Source organism: Cyrtonyx montezumae, unplaced genomic scaffold (genome assembly GCF_038088225.1).
Source record: "Cyrtonyx montezumae isolate F1298 unplaced genomic scaffold, pur_monq_1.0 scaffold_2, whole genome shotgun sequence".
NCBI classification, from domain to species: domain Eukaryota; kingdom Metazoa; phylum Chordata; class Aves; order Galliformes; family Odontophoridae; genus Cyrtonyx; species Cyrtonyx montezumae.
In genome coordinates this window covers 51,165,426-51,191,995 of record NW_027071936.1, presented here as the reverse complement: position 1 = coordinate 51,191,995, position 26,570 = coordinate 51,165,426, and the positions used below count along the sequence as shown (strand labels likewise).

General features: G+C 38.8%; 1 protein-coding gene across 5 annotated transcripts in view; it reads left to right on the top strand.

Moving 5' to 3' along the window:
• RBPJ (recombination signal binding protein for immunoglobulin kappa J region) overlaps positions 1 to 26,570 on the top strand; it is a 137,977-nt gene that overhangs the window by 96,709 nt on the left and 14,698 nt on the right. For 4 of the 5 annotated variants that reach the window (XM_065735695.1, XM_065735696.1, XM_065735699.1 and 1 more), the window contains 2 exons: positions 18,586 to 18,624; positions 22,860 to 22,955. In XM_065735695.1, coding sequence (XP_065591767.1) covers positions 18,586 to 18,624; positions 22,860 to 22,955 — 135 coding nt within the window. Of the gene's footprint in view, positions 1 to 8,672; positions 8,690 to 18,585; positions 18,625 to 22,859; positions 22,956 to 26,570 lie in introns of those variants that run through there. The other variant, XM_065735698.1, reaches the window with a different exon arrangement.

Sequence of the window (26,570 nt, the reverse complement as noted above, 5' to 3'; positions counted from 1 at the left end):
CACTAGTGGAAACGGGAAGCAAGTACTTAAGCTTTGTCCCAGATCTTCATTTCTCCTTGTGATTCTGATTTCTTCCTTTTTCAGCTGCTTTCTTAATTTCTGTCTTAGAAGCCAAAAGTAGCTTTGTGCTTTTTTTCTTAAGAGTTGAGTCATTTATCAGCTTCTCCTTTGCCAGATATCTGTAATGGAATATACTAAATAATCTTCTGCCTGAGGCTGTTGATTGTGTTGTTCACTTGCTTTTTGCCTTTGTCTCATCCTCATGATTCCTTATTCTATGTTGTACCGTGTCTACAGTTAATTGTAGCTGTTAGAAACATCCTGAGGACTGTGAGTTTCAAGTGCCATAGCTCCTGGCATGTTATCATTCCTGTGAGTAGCTTGTATTAATCTGCAGACTTCATCTGTTGGGTGGCATCCACATTCAGAGCAGTGGTGCTTGTTTACCTGAGCTGACAGACCACGTTCATTTTTCATTATAAAAGCAATTGGGATAACTGGAGTTCACAGACCTTCTCTCACTGCTCCTTGTGTATTACAGAGAGTGAAGTGAAGGACAAGTCTTAGTTGGTTCTTAAAAATATTTGGTAAAGGAACTCTATTACATGGAAACAAAGCAGAACTGCTTGGAACCATCAGGAGCTCCATCAAATTAACATTTTGAAAAGAAAATATGTGACTAGTTGAGCCTCATTGTACTTTCCTTTTTGTTTGCTACTTGTAATTATTGAAACGTTTGTGTTCTCATACTACACCTGACACTGGGCATCCTGCTTGTACCTTCCATCAGCTGCAGCATCTTGCTACAGCCTTCAGGTCACTGTGTGCTGCTGCTGACCCATGTGTTTTGCAGGCTTTTCAAGTGTTGCTTCAATGTGGAGCTGCCTTTGCCAGCATTTTACAAATTTTGGGATAGGATGAGCTTTAAAGACTGATAATGCCATGTTGCCTTCTTCTTCTATCCAAGATAGTCCCGTGTTGTAGCTGAACGCTCCCTTGGTCTCTTCTATGCCCCACTGGTCTCCAAAGCATACAGTATACATCATTTGCTGTCTACAGCGTGCTTAGATCGTATGAGGGTACAGTTATTAATAAAGTCTGTGTTCATTCCTGTCGTCAACATTGGGCTCTGAAATCCCCTGCACTGAAAATAGTCATAGACAAGGAGAGTGTTTCAGGGGAAGTATCAGCTAGGCTTGTCTGGTTCTCACTCTTCTTCAGCTGTCCGTTAATCCAGCTGTTGGAGATGAGCACGTGGTCTGTTGGACTCAGCCATGTTGACTCAGCATAACCCATACACTATGTATCAGTGGGAGCAGAGGGCCTTGAGCCTCAGGTGTGCTGTGTCAGCTCTACCCTCCTTCCTCAGTGCTCCTTTTACTCACCGACATCAGAAAAAAGGACTGTAGGAAATGAAGGGATGTTCTAGAGCTGGGGAGGGGGCTGAGCTCTGTAAATACCAAAGTAGATGCTGATGTGCATGCTTGTGTGTGGAGGCAATCTGATCTTTCCTTTTGCTTTTCTTGAGTTTCCTACTGCAAAGCTGGCTTTTGATGTCTGACAGCATTTTGGAGGTGGGAAAAACAGACTTCGCTACATCAGTTATTAAGTTTTTCCAATTTTTCACTTTTTTTTTGTTACGGAAGAATGTAATGCCTTGCTGTTCTATATGTGTTCATGTATTTAGCTGTGGGGAAGTTGGTCTTTCTCCTCCCCCAAGGGAGTTTCCTGTGTATATGGAAAAAATACAAAGCAGAAGTGAAAGATACCTCAGGCTTCCAAACCTGCCGCCCGCATTTCACTTCTCCCACTACCCTCCTCCTCATCATAGAAGTAGTCCTGCAGTTCTTCTTCTGTTTCCAAAGCAATATCAGCTATTCAAAGTGTTACTTAGTATCACAGTTAATATGGCAAGTAACTTGATACATACACGAAATTGTTGCAACAACCTGTTAACCACTGGGGAAATAAAAAAATAGTGAATTAATTTTCTGGTGTTTATTTTGAAATTGCCAGAATTTAGGCTTTCTTCAGGCTAGTAAATATAGCACAATTTGATACCTATTACAATAGGTCTGTAGTCATAAATAGATTTAGTATTCAACCCATTTTTTAAATTAAAAATTCACTTGAGCCCTGTACCCTAAGTTTGTTTGCAACTCCACTGTTAAGTTACATTTCATTATTTATTGTTATTAGAATTCTAGAGGCCTTCTTGTTACAACCTAATGTAGAGTTTACAGTAGGGTCTTAAAGTGAGTGAACAGCACATAGGCAACAAATTTAAGACTTGGATGATGAAACTGAGTATTCTGTTTGCGCAAAAGCTGTTCTGATCATATGTAAAGTTTCTCGTAAAGCACTTCAGAACTGACCTTCTGAATTTTCTTTCTTTAGGCTGTATTTTGTGTATGTTATTGCCAATTAATAGTTTTTTGTCAAGTTGTTGACAAAAAACAAACAGCAGGACAAGTGAGCTTAACTTTCCTTCTATATGATGTGGGAAGTTGATGGGATGATACTATGAGCTTCTTCATCCCAAATGGGTAAAGTGTGGGCTGACAGAGACATGTGCTTACTCTGTCCAGATGGCATATGGAAATGACAAATTCTTTCATAGCTGATCACTTTTCAAGTTCCTGTCTTTTCCAGTGACATCATTATTTTGGAAACTTCTGCCCAGACCCTAATTTTTGTAGAACTCAGAGTAACTTACAGAGCTGAATTATAGGTTCCAAAGTTATGACAAGGATGGATAATCAGTTCTCTAACTTGAGATTAATTTTTTAATAAACAGGGAAAAAAAAAAAGCAGTAAAGGACTCCTTGCAGTTATTAAGCTAATAAGCATGTCCATATTTTCCAGAATGCATTAGTGGCTTGGAGGAAGACACTGCGTCTCTGTAGTGCTGAACTCTAAGCCACAGTTCCTAATATAGGTCATCCCCTGATTTTGCTTAGAGTGAAACTTTTTCTGCTCATTTATCTTGACTGCATGGGCATCTGTCCACTTTAACTCAGGAATTTGGCTTTCCTGCCTGATTTCTGGCCCTTAATTATTGCGTTTGTCCACGATTCTCATTTTTCTTGGAGAGTTCAATGTGCCCTGTTTGGAGCAGCAGTGAGCAGGAATGGCAGAAGGGAAATCTCACTATCAAGTAGCATGTTCCACATACTACACACTTGGCATTCCCTTCCTGGCTATCATTTTTGAACCAGTCAAGGCAGTGGTAGCTGCTAACTAAAATGCCTTCTTAAATGTGGTGGTTTTGTACTTCAAAACAGTTTTGACAATTTACTTTCCCTTCTGGCCTGAATGTACTTGAAAGGATGAGACAATGTTTTGAAAAGAGGTTGGGTTCAGAGCTCAGCAGTTGGGAGCCTTCGCAGCACTGCTTAGGCACGCTTATCATGCAGTAAAATCCCTACACACAAATCTGTGCCAGCACAAGCATTTTTCTGGGAAATGTGTGTCGTGGCAGACCCAAGCTCAAGATCATGCAGAATCTAAGTACTGTTGGGTAAAGCTTCCTTTTCATGTACTGGTCATGGCTTAGAATACCTCAGTCTGCTAAAATTCATGTTAAAAACATTCTTGTTTTCAAGTTGGCTTCATAGTTTATAATGTACCTCATTAAGATTCAGGGAGAAGTTTTACCAGTCATTTGCATCTGTGAGGAGTTTAAACTCGACAAACCTGAAAAGCAAGCCTACTTGAATTGAGTATGATTCACACAATTTCCATTTAAAAAAATGGACAATAATAACTGTTCTGCGTTTTGTGCTCTGTGGATTCTTTTTCTTATGAAAAATACCCTATAAAAGCTATTTTGGCACAAAAGAGACAGTTAATTGTAATTGTGTAAGAGAACTGCAATGCTATAATACCAGAGGAAAGGAAAAGAAGGTGTTAGTCTGCTGACATCTCAGAGATGTAATTAAAACTTTTCCTTTTATTATGAATGTGCTGTGATAAGGAGTAAAGGTGTGTTTTTGGAGTGTCAGTTTAATTGCCCTGTTCAGTAATCACTGACCCATTTACAATAACAGTTATAAAAAATATTATTGTATTTGATGGCAGACATTGTGGAGATTACATTTCTCTAGCAATTTGTTTTTAAAAATGAGTTACACAGTTAAGAATAGCAGTAATTGAAAGTCACTCCTTACTTATTTGGACAGAAATGCATTTTGTTTTTTTAATAAATGCCTACTTTCTCTTTTTCTTTCAAAAGTCAAGTATTTGCTTAATGGGAATATGAGTTGCTGACTTTTTCTTGTGTGGAAATGCTCCTTTATTATTACCATGGTGATAGTTGAAGTCTGAGTTGATGACTTAATTTACCCACGAGTCAATTCAACAGACAAAAATAAATTAATAAAAGAGCTTTGGGTTTTCTTTTATATTTTTACTGTTTTGTATTAAAATGCAGTTTTATAAATTGCAGGTGGATTAGAACCTAACTTTGCCATCTTGTGTGACATAAAAGGTTTAAGAATAACCTGTTAATATAAAATGCTCCCTGGTTGTGGACTGCTAGCACAAGCACAGTGAGAGATTGACAAAGAATGGCCTCTGCATGATTTAGCTGTCCTAGAAAGTGAAAAAGAGCCTCTAATTCTCTCTTTTCTGGAATGTGTATTTATTGCTGCTGTTTTTATATTCACGGGATGTAGTATTCATAAGCTTAATTATGAAACAATATACTTGAGATTGATTAATTCTAGGATACTGACAGCTCATTTTGCAACTGCGCCTAGTTAATGTTAGTGTAACCACATAATTCCTGAGTGATGCAATAAGAAAATGTCTGAAATCTAGGAAAACCTGTAATTTTGTATAACAGGTTGGTGCCAAATACAGCTTTGTTAAAAAGTATGCGTGTTCTCAGGTTTTGTGTCATCACATCTGTTGAAGAGACTAATTTTATTTGACAATTTGGAGAACATAGTGTACATGAAAACCTGCTTATGAGCTGATACCTATTCTTGGATTTAACACTGATAATTATTTATGAATTGTTCTACAAATCTAGAATCAGTGGATGAGACATAGTCGCGTGGAAGTAAGCTTGCATAACTGCGGTAGTTTTCTTTTAATGAAAAGGAGGAGCTGCTTCCATTTTACGTTTGGATGTGTGTATGTAGTATGGAAGTTGGAGGAGAAAAAAGAGGGGAAACAGACGGATGATGACACTGTGTGTTTTATTTTTGTTGTTCATTTGTTTAATTTTTATAAAAGCTTCTTAAACTTAAAATTTGATGTAGCTGACTGATCTGTTGGAGCAAGGAGGCGATAGGGTATTTTCCAAAGGTGTATTTTCCAAAGGTGTATTTTCATACTTCTAAAGAACAGTAAACGCTTTTATAAATGGCTTTTGGAACTTTCTCTTTGGTGCGCTGAGCATTGTATCAGAGAGTATACAGTTCCTAAAGTGAGACAGTAAATGCTATCTACAAATTCTTTTTTACTATTACAGGCCATTTTAATTATTTTTTTTTTAAGTTATGTATCAGCTTTCTCATGGGGAGGTCAGATTCTCCTCTTGCTGTTCCTGTTGGCTGCACTGTGGTTGGTGCTCCTGCTTAGTGTGTTCCTGCTGAATCAATAAAGCTTTCTTGTCTCCCTGCCTCTCATTGCTCCCCAGCAGTTTTTGGGCTGGATTTGAATGGATGTGTGGGAAGCAATACCAGGTGCTGTGTTGGGTGTGTGTGGGAAGGAAGGGTAGCTGCGAGGAAACTTGTTGGTGAAACCTATGCTTGATGGTGACAGAGAAGCACAGCTGTTGTGAAGCTGTGGTCCAGATGAGACTTGGGGCAGTTGAGATGTGTAGATGTCTACCTGTCCTGACCTAATACAGAGAGAGGCAGTTGAGATGGGAGTGACTTCAGCTGTCACAGAAGAACTTGTTGATGGGCCTGATGAGACTGTAAAGGTGTTAGTACACTTGACTGTCACTTTGCATTAAGTTTTGGCTGCAGTTGGTGACAGTCCTATGCTATGCTAAGTTGAATCTCCACTAAGAGTGTTGATCCACTAACAAGATCTCTTAATTATGTGTAAGACTTGTTTTCTATGAGTGATTTTCCTTTTCAGAAGGGTTAATGTTCGGTCTTGATTTTTTTGTAACTGATTTGAGTCATTCAAAAATTAAAGTACTGGAGTGTGTACACTTTTTTTTAACTTCTAGGTAACATAGTTATCCTGTGTTTTATTTTCTTGCACACAGTTCTTTTCTATGATAGTTACAATATCTTCTTCCTTGGATTTGGTTGAGTTTGAGTTGACCAACAGCTTTTTGCAACCAAACCCACTGTTTTCCCTTTTGTCTCCTGCTTCCCAGTGCACTACGGTGTGACAGATGGGTGGGCTGAGCTGGCTCCCTAGGAAGAGCTGAGCTGCGCAGGTGGTGTGGTGGAAGCTGGTCTAGGAGATTGGAGCAGTCCTGGCAGCCAGGGACACCATAAGCCCCTTAGAGACAGATTAGTGTGTTCTCCTTGGTCCTGTACTGATAGGAAGCAGTCGCTGAAGTAATGAAGCTCCTTTGCTTATGTAGTACAGGGTAACACAGAAGGGTTATTAACCTGTTATTTTATAGAACAGTAATTAGAAACGTTGAGCTGACCAATGGCTCTCCCTGTCAAGAACCACCTATTTCATCAAGAACTGTTCAGAAGAACTAGATACGTGTCTTTATGGTTAGTGAGGTTAGGCTGGCTTTTTGAGGATCTTCTTTTTTTTTTTTTAAGTTCAGCATGGTTCTTTACCACTTCCTTGCAAAGCCATTCACAATTTCTGCTTCTGCAAGGTACTTCTGGCATTACTGTGAAGTGGCAATTCAAAGAAAACCATAAACCTTATGTTTTATGCTTTTTCCTTTTTAACTATTATTTTCCATAAGTTGCATTCTGTGCAGATGATGAATGCTGCTCACCCAGCCTAGGGGTAAGCTGGGAGGTCTGTTTAAAGAGAGGAAGCTGTTCTCTGGACGCTGCAGACTTTGATTCAGACAGGGAAAGAAAGCAAGGTTGAGTAAAGTCTCAGGTACTATAACAGTAGATTATGTTGTCAGGAACATAGTTTTGAAAAGTATTGTTTTAAGTCTAATTTGTGACTTTTGTCAAGTATTAGGCATCGAAGGAAACGATCAGTGTTTGTTTTTTAAAGTTGATTCCTCATGCATCTAAAACTATTCACTTCATACTAAATCTTATTTATGATTGTGCTGTTCATTGCCATAAAAAGCGCTGTTTTATTACTTGATAGCTGTGCTCTTACTGTATTTAGAAAGCTACTTTATTAAAAAGACAGGAGAGCTGATGGTTTTTGTTGTCGTTATTAAAGGCCAGCTGATAACTTGAATTATGGTTTAAAAGGGGACATAGAATCACTTCCTTACAAAATAAATGTCTCAGTTGAAATATCTGTTTGCAAATAATGTGTAAGGTGAGATACAGTGGGAAATTTACAGGGTTCGAGGGAAGAGAAGAATCCTAAGCACTGTATGCTCAGCAAAGTAGTTGTCACTGAAAGCTGTGAATGTGGAACTCTGCTTCAGACTTCTTATATTAGCTGCTTACCATTATTTTAGTGGCTAATTGAGTAAACTACACGCACTGATTTTATTTTCTTCTTAACAGTCACTTTTTTGAGTGGAGGAAGATAAAACTAATAGCTTTATATTGTGCATTCCCTATGCGGTTTCAGTAGCTGAGCCAAATTATATTATATTTTAGAGACTGAGATTCTGTTGGCATGCTAATTTTTTCAACCTGATAACTCTTTCAGCCACTAAGGTAAGCATGTACAGGTGTGCAGTTTTCCATGAGCTTTTGAGCCAACGTCAGCGGGAATCAGTCAAAGAGAAACAGCACGTGTATTTAAAAGAACTGTTAAAAATGGAGTCATTTTTGATGATGTTTCTTGTGCTTTGCACCATCCCACCACTTCAGTGATATGCTTAAAGTTGATAATTTCTAACTTCTTTGGTGTACTTGAGATTCTTGAGCTATTGTTGGTTCTTGCAACAGATACCTGCAGCAAAAGTCAAAGCAGGGAAAATACTGAAATAGGTTTAGTCACTTTGTTGTTCTTGAATGAGCTGTTGTTACTGATTTTCTTGCCTTACTGTGGCACAGTTGTGTGAGTCCTGTTTCAATTAAAATATCTTGGACTGGATTTTGATTTTTAGAATCGTTTGTAATCATGATGATTTACTGGATGGAGTTTTCTTTCTAAATGTAGCTTGACTAGTATGAACTGGTGAATTTGCTTTCTTTTCTAAGTTGTTTAGAAGTCAGCCTGTTCACTGATGACAGTGCAATCTGTATTTAGATTGCAGTTGTAGTTCTGTGATTTTCTTTTTATGGGGACTGGAAATGAGAGAGGACAATAATGAAAGAGACGTGGGAGGATGAAAGCGGGTCAGAAAAGGGGGAAGGAGTTTCTAATTGAACCAGTGACCTCTAGTGAGAGGGCGTGACTAAATGAACCATTTCTTCTATTGTATTTATGTCCTATTATTTGATATAGTGCCAGAAGCATATATAGTGGCGTACAGTATAAGACTTGTTTCATATACATAACATGTTTCCTGTGCTAGAGGACTCGGTCAGGGTACAGAGCTGTATGGTATCATGCAGTACAGAGATGTGAGAGTACGTGGTTGGTGGCATTCACCTTGGAGCAGGTGGGTCTTTTTTCATTTCCTTCTAGAGAGGGAACACTTAGTGTATCTGTCAAAAATTCTTCTGGTTTTGTGACTTCAGGGCTGCTGTGCTTCTTGCTGCCAAATGGTCAGAGCACAGCTGGACCGCCTGTTGGGTGCTCTTTGCAAGGGAGATGAGAACTTCAAGAGAAGCAGAGATGCTAGTGTTCACATCCCTTAAGCATTGTCAAGTGGTGAGGTTTTGATTAATTTTATCCCCTTTTATAGGGTGGATTGGAAGAGAGTAGATTGAGTAGTATTTCAAAGCAAATTTTCTGAAGTTGGCTGTTTGTACGTTACGTGTGGATGTGAAAACCATGGTTGATTTTAAAAGTAGGTCAAACTCCTGATCTTCAGAATAGAGTCCTTATAGCAGTATTTATTATGGCAGGCACTGTAATTGGGTTCAGGGCTGATGGCCTGTGGCAGGTACTGCTGGCCAGTGGAAGTGTGAGAATGCTGATGACCATGCAGTGCTGCTGGTTCTTGGTTCACCCTGAAAGTCATGCCAGCCTTGGACCTGCTGTGTGGCTGAGGAAAGCCTGGTGCTGATGACTGCAGCAGCTCTGAGGAATTGGGCTTCTGAACACTGTTGCACCTGGAGGGAGCAACAGGGAAGACAGATGTCACTTTTTTCAGTAGTTGTTGTACCTCATGTATGTGATCTTATTAAAGAAGTATAACCTCTGAAATGCATCATATGTCTGTGGTTTAGGTTAGTTATGTCTTATTACATAAATCTAAGTATGTTCTTAGCAAAAGAAAGGAACACACCTAAGGTGCATACATTACTGAAGGGTAATGAGTCTTCGGTGTCTTATGCGTCTTTTGTGGAACTGAATAACAGCCAAGGCAATATTTTCATTGAGGAAGTAGCATAGCAACAACATCTGTGATTTTGCAAAGTTAAAGGAAGTAATGGAAGACCATAACACGTTTAAGGTATGAATAGTCCAAGGAATGAAAAACTCCTTTCTCTAAAATGCTATGTATGTAAAGCCATGGTGTAAGTCAGGTCATGCTAGGCTATGTGGCTTTATGTGATGACAAACTATGAGGATCAGTGGAAAGCAGAAGAAAGATGCATATGAGATGTTAAGGAGTGAGAAAAGAGACTCTGCTTGGAGCTCTGTGAGTAGCAAGGATGTGTGGAATCGTGGGTTGTAGAGTGACTGAGAAAATTATTTCAGTCCTTTTAGCAGTCTAATTTTGTTTTGATTCTTTGTTGTTTGTTGTGCTTCTAGTGTGTTGCTTTGCACTGGGTGTTACTGGTAGCACAGCCTTCTCTTTCGCTTCGCAATCTGACCTGTGGGTAGCGAACATATTTTCGTTTTGGAGAAGATAAAATTTTCCTTCAAAAGGTCTTTGTTTTAGTTGTTTTTATTGTTCATTTAATTGCTGATGCATCCATGTAAAAGTTAAATGTGAAACGTTCTATTTGAGCATGAACATTATTAACTGCTTGTGTTCTCCCAGCTTCACTGAGTTATGCATCCAATTTTGTCTCCTATATTAGTCACATAAAATATGTTTGAGTAGGTGAAATATTTTCAGTGTTTGAATATTGTCTTCACAGGAAAATAGGTTTACACTAAGAAAAAAATCCTGTGTTTTTAAACCTACGTCTGCTGTTTTTTTTTTCTTAAATTGTTGACGCAGCTTAAGTTGTTGGAAGTAGTAAATGTAGGAATTCACAGATGTAGAAAGTAAAAATACATAAAGACAAAATGAGGCTGACCCAGAATAGTTGAGTCTTGCCATATAGATTGCAGTATACTACTTAAACTTTATGAAATGTTTCATACTCCCTCTTGTCATATTTAATGGCTTTTGGGGTACCACCTATTCCGTAGAAATTAGAGTTGCTGGCACTTATCTTTACCCTCTCATCAGACTTCGTTGTCACTTCATGATGTTGGAGAGCAGAGCTTGGAATTTCTTAACGTTCGTTCTTTCTGGCTTTCCTGGTATAGTGTGAAACGTCTCCAGAGATGTTATAAAACTCTGAAGATCTTTTCATTAAGTTCCTTCTATTTCAAACCTCATTTCCCCTGGACCTCCTCTGAGGAAGTAAAACTTTCTTTATATGTTTAATTTGGTATTCTTAATCATCACTATCCCCCTAATAAGCACCCCGTACGTGTCTCAAAGCCAATTATTTGACAGCTTTTTTTAGGCAAGCGAGACTTGCCACTTAATCAATTTCCTGGCCTTATGCTGTCCTGGATTAGTGATTGTTGTATTTTATGTCTGACAGTGTTGAGAGGTTTGTGCTTCAGGAGCAGGAGCTGTAACTGTTGTATTAAACAGCCATGGGATAACTTTCTTTGGGTAGATTTCCTTCTGAACCCTTGTCTGTGGATTGTTTCCAGAATCCATACTGAGGGATTGCAGCCATCTCCTGTAGTTTATTAAAGAGTTCCTCTGAAACGTTCTGCATGTGCTGTGATACGTGCTATCATAGAGCCAGACAAATAAAAAATCACTTTTGTTGTTCAGGAAAAATGGTAGACCTTTGCTCTACCAACAAGTTGGAAGGTCTGGTTGAAAATGGTTTGACAGCTGGACATTTGGGAGTGAAAATTTACCAATGAACGGGCACTTTATGCTTGTTCAAAATCTCACACTTAGTTCCACTGCAGAGAGCACGTGGTTTTCCTTTAGTTTTCCCATTGTACTGGGTCTGGCTTGGCTGGAGTTAATTTTCTTCGCAGCAGTTGGTATGGTGCTGTGTTTTGGGTTTGAGACCAAGACAGTGCTGATAACACAGCAGTGCTTTGCTGTTGCTGACTGGTGTTTGCACAGCATCAAGGCCTTCCTGCTGCTTATTCAAGAAGCTGGGAGGGAGCGCGAGCGGGCAGATGATGGGAACTGACCAAAGATGTATTCCATGCTACATAGTGTTGTGCTCAGCAATGGAAGGGAAAAGGAGGGCTTACGCACTTCAGCCATCTTTTATGTGGGAGCTTGCTGGGCATCCATCAGCCAGTGGGAGGTGGCAAGTGATTGTCTTTGCATGGCTTCTCATGTTTTCTTTCAGCTTTTCTCTACATTTTGTTTATTTAAAATCTTTATCACAGCCCACGAGTTCTCTTGCTTCTTCCTCCTTTCCTCTTCCCCCACTCCACTGGGAGTTTTGGGAAGAGAGTGAGCAGCTGTTGTGGTGCTTAGCTCCCTGCTGGGGTTAACCTACAGTACCCATGAAGATTCTTGCATGAGGCAAAAATTGTTGCTCTTGCAAGTATCACCACATGGATACCTGCTGTGGTGTGTTTTGGGATTCTTCAGGGTAAGTCAAGTGTTTTGCTTTTATTTTCATTAAGGCTTTTCTGGTGCCTGAATTTCCATGATGTGCTTCTCAAACCCTTTCTCACCTAGAAAATTTCAGTTTACTGCTCATGTCTTCCCATTCTTAGTTCTTTTTGCAGTATTCCCCCCATGCTGGCCTCACCAAGATACTCTTTCTGCTCAGCTGTTATTCCTACTGTATTCAAATTTGACAGCTCCCTTTTGCTTTTTCCCTCACTGGAGACCATTATTTACTGTAAGATTCATGACATTCATGCTATGCCAGAAAGCATGTCAAACTGTAGGCTAAGTGAAGACAGAATTCTTAAGGCAAATCACTGAATTTTCCTTCTGTCTGATTGTTGTGGAAGTACTTTTTCGAAGGCTAACAAGCTAAGTAAATAAAGGTGAATGGACTGTCTCAGGGGCTGTAAAAATTTGTTCTTAGTGAAAGGCCGGTGCTGGAAAAATGCAGAGTTCACATTCTAGGCATGAGGATGCCCGAGTAGTTTAGAGAACACCGATTTTCAGTCAGAGCTGAGATTGGAACACCATGGGATCTTTTTTGTAGTTCTGTTCTTCCAAATGGCAGAACATAGTTGATTTTAATTAACTGATTTTCCTTACAAAGCCTTGAAGTGTGGTCACTGGGTTGGGGTGCAGGGATCGGAACAGTTAAGGTTAGCAACAGAAGGATTGTGTGACAGAGGAAAGTTGGATACAGTTAGTAGAGTCATAGAGGAACAGGTGGTTTTTCGTCATGTATGTGGTCTTGTGTAGATGCTACAAACACTGGCATTTCCCATTCCTTCAACAGTAAAAAACAAAAAACAAAAAACAAACAAACAAAAAAACCCTATATGGTTTGTTGTATCTGAGCAAGAGATTCCAATTAGGATTTGACATTCTGTTATTTTCTGAAAACGTTTGATGTGTACCGTGTATTTTGTGTCATCATTTACTTAATCTTAGAATATTAAAACTTGAGCAAAACAAGGTTAGTATTAGTGAACGTCTTTACTTACATAATTACTTGAGAGGCAGGCAGGTATAGTATAGCATGTAAAGAGTTTCCCATTACTTGCAGTTTACTTCTCAATGGAGAAGTAGTGGGAAACTGGGAATTGCTAAATGTAAAAGATAGATTGGAAAAGAATGATTTGGGTCATGATGTATAAGGAAAGGTATTTCTGTAGTGCAGAATGTACAAGTGAAATTAATTCATGCAAAGTGTCGTGAGTAAAATACATGAAGTAATAGGATATAAAGTGTTGTTTGGAGAAAATACAGAACTGGGAAAATAAGTGTTTGAACAGGTGCAGCTGTCTGCAACAGCAGATTATAGTGAGCCTGGTGCTCATGCTCATGTTTGCAATGCAATATGTTAGGAAAGTAGTTCACACTGAGTTAGTTCTATGAATTGTAGTGGCAACTTGACTGCATGTCAGGCATTCCAGTACAGTACATCTGAAACTGTACTTGGTCATGGATAGTAAAGTTGAAAAGGAAAGTGAACATTGTTGTACATAGCTTATAATTAGATCTACAAATTACATATATTGAACTTGTTTAATGACCACTGGAGGAAGAAAGGTATGTTTGTAGTTTCCTGTGTATTTTTTATCCATCAACATGCATATTTTCAAGATGTAAGCAGAGTAAGAGAAATGCTGAATATAAAAAGAAATGCCAGAAAAATGAAATCCAAGAAAAATCCTATGTGAGAAAAATATTGCAAATGCTGTCAAGTTAGTCAGGTACCCTTGAAATAACTAAGCTGGCTCCTATTTCAACATGGTATTGAGATACCAAAGGTTGAAATAAGTGGTCATACCTTCTACAGTGCCTGTCATTTAGCACAAAGCTGCAGATGTTTCTTTTGCTTTCAGATTCTTAGCATCAGAAAAATAAAAAAGCCTCCTGCATAGCAATTGCTGGTAGATTTTTCACTTCTGGGTGTATTGTTAATCCAGTTATCTGTAGCACATTGAAAACATGAAAAGATCAAACCCAATGAACAATTAAATGTGTGAGAGATGCTCTGAAGGTCTGAACTTAATGCCTACTGTCTTACGATGTTGGCTCGTGATGTTAGAGGCAGCTCTACTGGTGGTAGGACGGTAGAGGTTAAGCCCTTCCCACCAGTACTGCTTTCTGTTTTGTAGCTGCATGACAGATGGTAGCAGAGGGGCAGTCAGACCAATGGCATCTGACATGGAAGTGTGTATGAATCAAAGGTTTGTCACTGAATTCTGCTGCATGGAAAAATTGGCACCAACTGACATTCATGAACTCTTGCTGAATGTTTATGGAGATGAATCAATGGGTGTTAGCACAGGGAGGTGATGGGTGGTGTGTTTCAGCAACAGTGACAGTGATGTGCAGAACAAATGGTGCTCTGGATGGCTATGCACACTACAAAATGAAGCGTCTCCATCAGCTCGTGTGTGTGTAGGTGGTTTATGACCAGGCAACTGTGTACATAGATGAGTGTTGGCTTCTGTTTGTTGGAAACAATGTGGCAACTTTCAAATATCATCAGCTTTGTGCCAGGTCCCATGAATGATCATACAGGAACAGAAAGAGCACCATACATGTTTGTCAGGTCCTATTAAACCAGAATGTGACTGAGGGTGACAGTTTCTTGGATCACATCATTACCAGTGATGACACATCATTGCCTGAGTCAAAACAGCAGTTCATGGAGTGGTGACATTTGAATTCCCTGTTGCAGAGAAAGTTTGACTCAGCTCTCAGTGGGTAAAGCACTGTCTTTTCGGATAGGAAAGGGGTGATCCTTTTGGATTTCCTGGTAGCTGAAAAAACCAACTCTGACCACTGCAATGCAACTGCTGACTAAGCTGAAGGCTCAAACTTCCAGAGTTGAGGCCAGAGAAAAAGATAACCTTTATCTTGCAACACGATAATGCCAGGCCCCGTACCAGTTTGAAGGCCATGGAGCAGATTGCCAGTCTTGTCTGGGCTGTCCTTCCACACCAACAGTACAGTCCAGATCGACTCCTTCAGATTTCTGTCTGTTTGTGCTGATGAAAGATGGTCTGCGTGGGCAATGATGTCCTAGTAACAATGCTGTCAGAGCAGCTGTGAAACAGTGGATCGTCTCCCCTGGTGCAGATTTTTGAGTATGGCATCCAGGTTCTTGTTCTTAGCTGACAAAATACATAGCTAATGGTGGTGACTGTTTTGAGAAGGAGTGTCTTGTAGCTGAGAATTTGCTCCATCAAGTGTGTTATTATGTACATTGTTGTCATTTCTATGGAAGTAAATGGGAGGCATTACTTTTGGAGCAATCTGTGTAATACACCTGTCTCGTTTCATGTCTTATTTATGTGTCTTGCATTATGCAATGTGTCTAAAAATGACATCCTGGATATGATGGCTGCTTGCTGTGGGGTGTTACAGGAATGTACTGGTTATTAATCAAGGTTAGGATGTGCAATGGTGATTGGTCAGCATGCCTGCTGTCTGGTGACAATGACAGGACCCGAGGGTGTTGGGGGATGGGGGGGGGGAGGGAGGGGTGCTCAGAATGGGGTTTAGAAAAAGATTCTTCACCACAGAGTGGTGGGCTGCTGAAACAGTAGTCTGGGGATCCCAGGGCAGCAAGTGGTCAGAGTTCAAGTGTTTAGAGTACTCTTAAACATATAGTTGAATTTTTTGTGATCCTATATGTAGCCAGAAGTTGGACTCAGTGGTCCTTGGGGCTCCCTTCCGATGAGGAATATTTTATGATTCCGTAAGGTGACATTATTGAAGAGGTAGTAGCTGAATTGGAGAGTCAAAAATTGGACCACAGAAAGTATGTGCAACTTCCTCCTGTTCTACCTTGCCCAGTGTGCACAGTGAAAGAGTAGCAAAAGATTCACTGAACTTGGTTTTCAGCAGAAGATTCATGTTGCTACAGGCAGCACCTCTGTTTACGAAGTGGTTAGAGTGAAATCATTAACTTCAGTTTGGATGAGCAGGCTGGGGGAAGCTGGCATGTGGCTGATGGCAGCGTATGCAGCCATTGGAGCTCAGTTTCTGGTCCTGTAGGTGGGCTGCAAGGAGACCCCGTGCATCTGTGATGTGACTCAGTGCTTTTGCTCTCTGCCTCTGAGGAATGGGCCTTTTGGCACTTAGCGGATGGGATTTATTATGTTGCAGTAATTGCAACCGTTCTGTGTAGGTTACATTGTTGCACAGCTTTTTTTAGGGCTATAGTTAGCCTTCTTACAAGGGGAATGAATCTGCTGCTCCTAGAGCTGTGCGTGAGTAGATCTTGCCATAAAGAATGAGCAGTCTTGTCTGCAGTTTTTGTGTCACACAGTTTCAGGTGTCCTTGTGTCCCCATGTTGGATTGGAGCTGTTGCCCGTGGTGCAAGCAAGTACCGTGTGCATATTGCCTTCTTTGCTCCAAGTAGGCACTACTTAATGTTTTTCTTTAAGAATTAAAAGGTGCAGAGTGATCGAAACAAAGTGTGTCATTCTACTCAAAGTGAGACAGCTAATCTATAGGGTTTTGTTTGTCTTTTGAGAATAGCTTAAGGGTAATCTGTCGTCTAGTCAGTGAGTCAGAGAGAGATGAATCCTCTGCCATATGTACTGCTCCCACATTTCAGAGGGGACAGGAACCACAGAGGCGTGAAGGGGTGGGGGCAAATGCTCCTTCTGTTAGCTGGGGGTTGGGGGGGGAAATATCAGTGGCTTCTGATGTGCCTGTGAGGTGTGGGTCAGCAGACCTGCAAAAGATATGTGGTAGGAGGCATTAAGGTTTGGGAACATAACTTTCTCATTATAGCACCTGCGTGACACCGCTGCCGAATTTCAAAGCTGCTTGGGATTTTTAGTTATTTTTCTGCATTACAAACATGGCAGTACAGTGATATGTGCTACAGAGAAAAAATGTGTAAAAGTGCGTGTCCAGTAGATCTTGAAATTTCAAATATGAAAAAAAAGTTGTGCAGTGAGTATTGCATTGTTTTCTTTTAACTGAAAATAAGACAAATAAGTGAGCAATAAACCAACAAAATGTGAAAGAAGCTTAAGTCAGTTCAGATGCATTTAATTTTGTTGTTCAAACTGGAAAAAAAACCAAGCCCTTAATTTGTCTTAATCCTCTATTTAATTCTTCTGTGTAGAGTGGACCGCAGTACAAATTTCTTGAGACATGAAAAAACCCTGCACCCTGCTGAATGTTCTTGTCACTGCCTTTTCTGTAGAGGCTGTTTTGCTTACCAATATAAATTACATTAGCTATGTGTTTACACTTTGCACATCTGGAGAATTACTGAAATGAAATTGGAATTTATTGAGCCTTTCAGGGCAGATCAACTGTGCAAATGGTTAAATGATGCAAGGAGAAGCTCCCCATCGTAGCTCTTGTCTTGGGGAGCCTCCAGCACTGATGTAGGGAAATATTGGAGGTGGGTTTTTTTTTATCCTGGAAGCACAAAGGGAAAGATATGCCTGCATATCCAAGAGCTGGGCAAGTTGCGGCGATATTTATGAGTACTGGCAGCAGAAGAGTTCTCTTATGCCCCAGTTTATTTTTAGATAGAAAAGTGTTAAGCTAAGCCTGTTAGATGTTTGTCTTAAAGCTGATAAGTGCTTTTTTTTCCCCTTTTCTTTGTCCTCATTTTAGCTTGTGGTTATACTTCCTTAGCAGGTTGAGCAGATGTACATCGCAGATGCACATGGCTGCTACAGCCTTACTTTTTATTTTTTTTTGCAGGTCTTTTACCTGACTCTTTTTGTTTAATCTGAGGATGGTTTTTGTTAGCGAAAAATGGGTCTGCCTGATGGAACTCGTTATCTTATGCTAGTTGAGACTTTTTCGAAAGCCTGCATAAAGTCTCTCTCAAGGGCAATATAAAAGCAGTAGAAGAAATACAGCTGTGTTTTAGACATTTTGTGACTCAAAATCATTCACTTTATAGCAGGGATACTTCTTGCTACATTTCACAAGGGAGATGTTTTTGTGTAATTTTTGTACGAGCATGCAAGAAATATGTTGCCATCCTTTTTTTTTTTTTTAATTTATTTTTATTTTTTTGTAAGAAGCAGTAAGGAGAAAAGGATTTCTAAGTTGTTACCCCAGCGAGGAGAGTTCACTAGGATTTGCCAGTTTGGCCTATTAATTCCTGTTTGTAGATAATTGCTTTTTGCTTGTTCTTCTGGTCAATGCTGTAGCAAAGAGCTTCTGATTATTTACATAGTTGTGATAACTTTGCGTAGGCAATTTAGAAAGTAAATGTAACTAACAGAAAGTGTAATAAAATGTCAGGAGTGAGTTGCTGGAGACAACTATTTTTAAATAATTTTAAAATAAATGAAAGACTTGCTTAGTCTTCAACTAATGGAAATGAAAGACTCTTTTTTGTGGATATTCAGCAAAGAAAGTTATCTGTTATGAATAAAAAGTGCCTCTGCCTTTGTGGGAAAGCTGTTGAAAGTGAGGCATGGTCTAGCTAGAAATTTACAAAGAAAAAACACCAGTACATTTTCAGAAATCATACAGTCGAGACAAAATTTCATTGGACAACTATGACTAAACATTTTTTTAATTAACAACTTCTTCTTTTTTTCAGGAAATTTGGAGAGCGACCTCAACCGAAACGGCTCACTAGGTAATCATTAAAGCAGTTCATTTTTCAACAGTATCCTCAAGTTACCTTCTCTATCTCCCGAAGGATTTCCAAGTTTAAAAAAAGTGAATAATTAATTCTATAATTTAAGAAGAGAAATGTAATTATTGTATGCAGTTAGCAGTCAGAACTAAAAATTGGGCCAGTAGTTAAATATGATAATCAAAATGCCTTTTTATAAATTGTATTGACTTCAGATATAAGTTATTGTAGATTATTCAGTGGGATGTTAATCTTCTTGGTTTTAAATAAGGAGGGATAAGCCAGATATCTTTTACTGGGTAAAAGTGATTTGTGAGGCCATACAAAAGGAGTATCCTTCACTGCCAAAATTCAGCTATTATCTCTGTGCTGTCACGCTCCAGGAATGGGCGAAATTAACGCAGTGCTGTCAAGGAGTGGTTTTAACCAGTTTCTGATGAAGCCTGATCAGGCAGAGGTAATGTTGAATAGTACCATCATCAGATCAGAGTGACTGTGTACTAGTGTGCCTCAACCACTCCTCGTGTGTTTGAGGATAGTTTCAACTAGGTGCTGTTGAGTAGTCAGAATTTTTCAAACTGTAATAACACACTCAGTGCAAACATTCACTTTTCTGTGGCACAAACTGTGCCCTTCAACTGCAACTGCTGTGTTTAAAATGCTCTGCAGTGCACAAGATCTGCGATTTTTTTGTTTAGTGTGATAGTATTGCTGTATGAGAACATGGAAACCTCTTGTTTGTCTGGCCTACATGTTTTTGGACGAAATTATGGAATCATAGAGTTGTTTGAATTGGAAAGGGACCCTTAAAGGTCATCTGATTCAATTCCTTGCAGTGAATGGGGACACCCACAGCTGGATCAGGTTGCTGAGAACCCTGTCCAGCCTGACCTTGAAAGTCTCTGGGTTTGGGACATCCACCACTGCTCTGGGCAACCTGTACCAGTGTTACATTACCCTATATCTGAAAAACTTTTTCTTTGTATCGATTTATCTCCCATCTTACAGTTTGTAACCATTTCTCCTTGTCCTACCAAATTAAGGTATTTTACCTGAAGTGTGACAGAAAAACTTGCATTTGTCTTGGGATTATTTCTCATTCCATTTTTTGATAAGCTTCATGTTAGCTTGTGTGATTGTTAAACCTGATTTCAATACAAAATAGTTCTGTACTGACTTAAAAGCATTTGAACAAACAGTACTGCTTCCTTTTGACCTAACTATTTTCAGGGGTGTTTAAACATACTGGTTTAAGTCGTAAATCGATTTTCATTTTGAACATTAACACCTGTTGGCATCACCCTAAAGTTAATGATAAAATTTACTTTCTGAGATTTAAAAACAATGACAAAATTGATTATTTAGTCATGTCATTTAACTTTTGTAGTCGTGAGTTTAGTTAGTGTAACATCTCTGTATTATGTGCAGGATTTTAGCTATGAGATGTGCCAGTTAGATTTTCCTACTGTTGAAGGATATGCGTCTGGGAGCTACTTGCCATCCTAGAAAGCGTTCACATGTAAAGTTTGTACTGATAAAGAGGAGCTAGAACCGAAAGCAACCTAAGTTCTTTTTTTCTGGAGAGAAGAATGCTAAAAGCAGAAGTAGTCACCCATTTTTAAGAGTACCATTTTTGTAGTTCTTAAAGTGTGAACCCTTAAAGGCATTCAGTTCATTTACTGTGAAATTATTCTACTTTTTTTGTATAGATAGTTGCGTTAGCCTAATATTGTATTCAGCCTCATGCTAACCCTCCAGTGTAACACAATTTTTTTTCAGGCATGTACTTATTAGAAAAATGCCAAAACTTTCTTATTTATTCTGTTGTACAAGTTCCTTGTCAATTAAGACACTACTTCCGTTCATACTGAGCTGGTTGTTTTTGCAATAAGAAGTAAACTGCAATAGTAGAAGCTTTGTGGAGAGGTTTGTGATTTAATAACAAAAGCAGCCTTGTGAGAATTGCAGTGTTTTTCTTCTATCAGTGGGAGGAGTTGGAGGGGAACATTCCTAGTACTCCTAGGAGCTCAGAATGTACAGATACGCTGTAGCAACGCGTCACTAGAAGAGGCAGAATTGTTCCTAACACAGTGCTAAGGGAACATTAGGTAGCACCTAGTATATTAGTGAATGGATAGCTGGCTTTGGGCTGCTGTTTAATGGTAGTTAAGCCAAAGGTTTTTAATATGGCAAATGTTATTAATGTAGTGTGACAGTGTTATAGAAAATTTCAAATTGTCAGATAAAGAGTTGCGAACCTTCTTAACATATTAGCTGCATTTAGGAATAACTTTACAATGACATACATTGTGTGGCTTAAAGCGTATTTGTATACAGTAATAGTAAATAGTGTCTGAACAGTTTGAGGCAGTTCTTAGAATTTACACTGTCATGGATAAAAATCAGTTTTACTTATATCAGATGTAAATAGATAAAGTTAATCCAAATTTCAAACAGTAATTTGGATCTTTGCTCCTCTATTCCTCTGTTCACAGAGAATATAGCACACTGATCCAGGTATTAGGCAGGCATGGCAAATGCAAGAGTTTATAAAACATTGTTAGCAAAGCTGGGTTGTAATTTCCTCATTTATCCTCCCATAGAACCATAGAATTACCAAGGCTGGAAAAGACCTACAACAAGATCATCCAGTCCAACTGTCCATCTATCACCAATAGTTCTCACTAAACCATGTCCCTCAACACAATGTTCCTTGAACACCTCCAGGGTCAGTGACTCCTCCACCTCCCTGGGCAGCCCATTCCAGTGCCTGAGCCCTCTTTTGGAGAACTATTTCCTATGTCCGGTCTGAGTCTCCCCTGGTGTAATTTGAAGCCATTCCCTTTCATACTATCACTAGTTACATGACCAGAGGCCGAACCCCAGCTCACTACAACCTCTCTTCAGGTAGTTATAGAGAACAATAAGGTCTCCTCTGAACCTCCTCTTCTCCGGACTTAACAATCCCAGCTCCCTCAACTACTCCTCATAAGGCCTGTGCTCCAGATCACTCACCAGCTTTGTTGCCCTTGACATTCCAGGACCTTGATGTCTTTCTTGCAGTGAAGGGCCCAAAATTGAACACATGTACTTGCTTTCCTCCGTGAAACTGTATGTGGGAGATTTCTTCTGGAAAAGTTCTCACCAGAATTTTGTTTTTTATTTTTATTTTTTTTCCTCTGGATAAGTTTTACAGAGACACCAAGACATTGGTTTATCCTGGTGTTTCAGACCTGTCTAAACAGAATTCAGCAGTTGGGTGCAGTTCACAAAAAAAAGTCCCTCTTCTGTAATGTTTATTCTCTTTCTATAACTTCCTGTTAAATTCAGAATTTGTTTCTATGGTTGCTAACTTTGAAGATGAGTGTGCTGATGGGCATTCAACCTGCAAAAGCTCCTCCAGGGACTTAAAAATGTTCTGTCAGCACTCTTACACAGCTAAACCTCAGGGTGTTGAGTTTGGCAAGATACTTCACGAACAGTTTGATTGATAAACAGAAGAATGATAGGGGTGTATTGTTCTCTTATTTCTCCTAAGGAATGTCTTTTGGTGTGTCTGAGGTAATTATAGCTTTTATATGACTTCTGTCACTACAATTATGATGAATGATAGAAAAAATACATATATATATTTGATTGTATGCAGGAAATTGAAACCCTTCTCTAAGAAAATTGATCAGACAGTAAAAAATTTAAAGTTTTACTTATCTTCACAACCAAAAGAAAACTGACACGGAAATGACAAAAACATCAATTCAGTTAATAACATTAAAAAAAAAGGCAAAAAAAAAAAAAGCAAAAATACCTCACAATATTTTCTCTTCAGACAGCACAGTTTATCATGATAATGACAAGTTGAATTAATAAAGTGCATTCCAATCATATATTTATAGTACGGCTTATAAAATGAGACATTGAAAGTTGTGTAGTGAGGGGCATTGAAATGATTTTATGTCACTATTTTTTTTTCTTCTGGAAAATGTAGTGGTAAGTAAAATGACCACAAACCATTGCTGTGGTGCTGTCTTGATACATGATAATTGCACAGCAAAAAGAGGCAGCTGTCTTATGAAAAAAAAACAAAACCCACACCTATCAGTATACTGACAGGTTTTTTTAATTCCAGATGAATTTTTTGTTTGTTTATATTTGATCCTTAGGCTGACCTTGAGTTACAGTAATTATAAGTTAAACCAAAAGATCTCTCAATGCTTATTTTGTCTCTTAATTTTTAGGGAAGCAATGCGAAATTACCTTAAGGAGCGAGGCGATCAAACAGTACTAATACTCCATGCAAAAGTTGCGCAGAAATCATATGGAAATGAAAAAAGGTGAGTCCGTCTCTGACTTCCAACCATTCCAAGCTATGGAAACTGAAGTGTGTGCTCTAACGTCCATTACAGAATTCCTCAGGTTGTATTGTAGTCGGAAGAAGATTAAGTGTGATGAAAGGTGTCCAGATAAATGCCACAGGCTTGCAGCATGCTATATAATCGTGGCATTCAACTTAGCAATGCTGCCTTCTGCCTACAGGTTCTCTGTGGGTGGTTTTTCTTCCGTTTGACTGAAGTGGATGTCATGGTGCTTTACTGGATCTGGGGTGCATTGAAAGGAGCATTGCCAGCAGGTTGAGGGTGGTGATCCTTTTCCTCTACTCTGCCCTGGTGGTGTCACATTTCAAACTCTGTGTCCAATTCTGGGCTCCCCAGTTAAAAAGCAAGGCAGAGATCTCCTAGGAGGAGTCCAGCAGAAAGTCTCTTGTATGAGGAAAGACTGTGTGACTTGGATCTGCTCAGCTTGGGAAAAAGAAGACTGAGAGGTGATGTGATTGACGCTTATAAATACCTAAAGGGAGGTGGGAGGCAAATGGGTGAGACCAGACTCTTCTAGGTGGTACATAGTGATGGAACAAGGAGTAGTGGCCTAAAACTTGAGCATAGGAAGTTTCATATAAACATGTGGAAGAACTTTATGCTAAGGGTAATGAAGCACAGGATCTGATTGCCCATTGAGGTTATGGAGTCTCCTTCCATGGAGATATTCAAGCCTACCTGTGCAGTAATGTATGGTAATTGATATAGCAATGATTGGACTTGATCTCTTGAGGTCCCTTCCACCCCTTGTAGTTCTTTGATTGTGTAATGTGATGTTCAAGGAAGTTCTTACTTATTTTGTTGTTTTCCAAAAGGAATAACTGACAAGCTAAGCTGGCTCCTTTCTTTACCTCTCATCCCAGTAGTAGGAACTGTACATTGTTCAGCTGCTTCTCTAGTCTTTTGTTGGTTGGCTTTCGTAGCTATAGGCATCATCTTGAAGAGCAGAAGGAACCTGTTCTGATGATTGAGGGCAGGACCAAACTTTTTTTTTTTTTGCAAATAAGCTTAATGATGACCTCAGTTTATTGAATAACTTTCAGTCGAATATTGGAGGAAAAAAAATATAAACGGAAGTAATTCCTGATCATTTTATAGTAAAATGAATCTCCTAACATGTATTGTTAAACTTCCTGTTTTTGAGTCTGGAGTTGATACGGTGATTGTTGGTGGCTATTTCTGGAGGATTTTTTGCCCCAAATAATTTCAAATTGGTTTAAGTTTTGTCACGTGTATGAGTGATAGAAAAAATGATGATCCTTAATGGACAGATTTCTCTCATCGTTTCTTGTGATGAAATAGACTTTTTCTTTATTTCTAAATGATACATTCCTCCTATCTTGCATTTCACTAAAATAAATACTGCAGTATTCAGTTGGGAACTTGAAATTATTAATGTAGCTTAACCACAGAAGAGCATGTGTTCTGCTATTTAATAAATTTGAAGCTTTAATCATTCTTTTCCTTTTACATCATTATGATTTTTACATCTTTCCGAGATTTGAATTTTTAACTTAGTTACAAAAAACATTACTAAGCAGGAATCTGTTAGAATTAAGCCTACAAAGTTTTCTGTTTGGTGCTACCAGTCTAAAGCATGCTACTTGATGTTTGCAAATCATAGAGGGGCAGAATATTTCAATTGTTTTAAATTATTTTCAACTGTTCTTGAGTATTCTGTGCCTGGGTAGTTGTCATTAGTCATAATTATAATTAAGTAATAATTACATTAGTAATAAGTTTGTCACTGCTTGAAATGATTACAAAGTAAAATTAGGCATTTTTACTGCCTCCAATTTCATGAAACACAAATCAGTTGCCTAACTTCACACTATTCATGGGAGGTATCTCGGATTCACTGGTCAAAAATGGAAGCATGCTGATGGAATTTAGAGGATTTCAGAGCTATTCAAAATAAGACCAGGAATGAAAACAGATGTTTGTTGTATTATAATGATGGTCTGATTGCCGTTCTGGTATGGAGATGAAATAGATGGTTGGAATGCATGCTGAGAATTCTTTTTTCAATGAAAACATTTTTATTTTCACTATATTGTTAACCCACCTTTTAGACTTCCTCTGGAACCAGATTGTTAACATGAGTATTGGTGTCCTGTTGCTATCTAGGTTGTCAGCATAAACAAAAATGCTAGTTATTAAATGTTTGCACCCTTGTGTGCCCCCAAGGTATGCACTTTCTGCAACTGATTGATTAGATTCCTTTTTTTTTTTTTAATTTGCTTGCTTTATTCATAGCAGAATGTTTCTTCGTTTTTTTTTTTATATTGCTGGACTGAGAAGAATTAGTTCAATTTTAAGGCTGCTTTATTCAACTGGTTCATCAGCTTTTCACCCATTTTCTGTTAAGTGGCTTTTCTGAAGCGAGTTATTTTGTGTACATCTCTGTAGACAAGCCTACTGGTGTAGCAGGCAGAATTTCATTTTTTCCAAAGTATGGCTTGCATATAATCTGGTTAAGTTTTGATCCATAAAGAATAAGGTATGCTGTGCTGTCTTTTAAGCATTAAGTCACAAAAGGCATTATTTCTCTAATGATGCATCTTTTAAGTAAATATAGTAAATAAAACCACTCTCCAGCTTCTGTTCCAGTCTTTAAACTTTATGTACTGGGAGACAATGGAAAATATTTATTTGATTAAACTTTGCATGGCATAATTCAAAATCCAGTGCAATAATGATTTTCCAATGTTCTTATGGATTGATCTGAAAACTCTGTAACCTGCACAGACCTAACACAGCATGGTCTGTTTTAAACACCGTGTTAGATTGGGAATGCTCCTAACACTTGTCCCTAATTAATGGTACTAGTGAAGGGATGGGTATTCTTTGAGTGGACCTTTCCTGTTAGCATTGCTCTTTTGAAAGTTAATGTTGTTTAGTTTAATGAGGAAGTCGGGTGGTAAGAAGCCCAGTGCTGGCCTTGAGCTGAATTTAAGAACTTTTGACTAATGTTTCATGCTGGGTGACTGTCATCTTTTAGAGGCATTCAACTGATACAGGTCTCAGGTCACCTTTAGTACTAATGAGTGTAGGTACTGTGCTTGTGTTCTCCCACTCATGTACTCTGCTATTGACTGAGATTTCTCTCTTCAGAAGTTATCCTACTAGTATAAGGGTCACAGTTTGAACAGTGTGAAAATTCAACGGTTTGAAGGACTGAAGTGTTTTGGATTCCAAGATGTGGTTTGTCAAAGGTTGTGAACTTGTGGGTTATATGCTACTCGGAGTTTAAAAACTATCACTACTGATTAGCCTTGAGAATGTTCTAGCTGCGTATTGCTGTTAGTGAAGGAGCTTCTGTAATTTCTGCTCACATACTTCCCTTCACTGCACTGTGCTGTTGAGAGCATAGCCTTTTCCAGTGCTCACCTCATGGCTCTACTACTTTATCCTTATCATTCTAGCACCTAGTTATTTTTCATTCGTTTCTTATTGTGTTGTTTATTTTAATGGATGTTGTCAGTTCATTCTGCTTTGCAGGGAGGTTGAACTTGATCTCTAGAGGTCTCTTTCAACCCCTACAATTCTGTGCTTCTGTGATTCAGCTTCTTA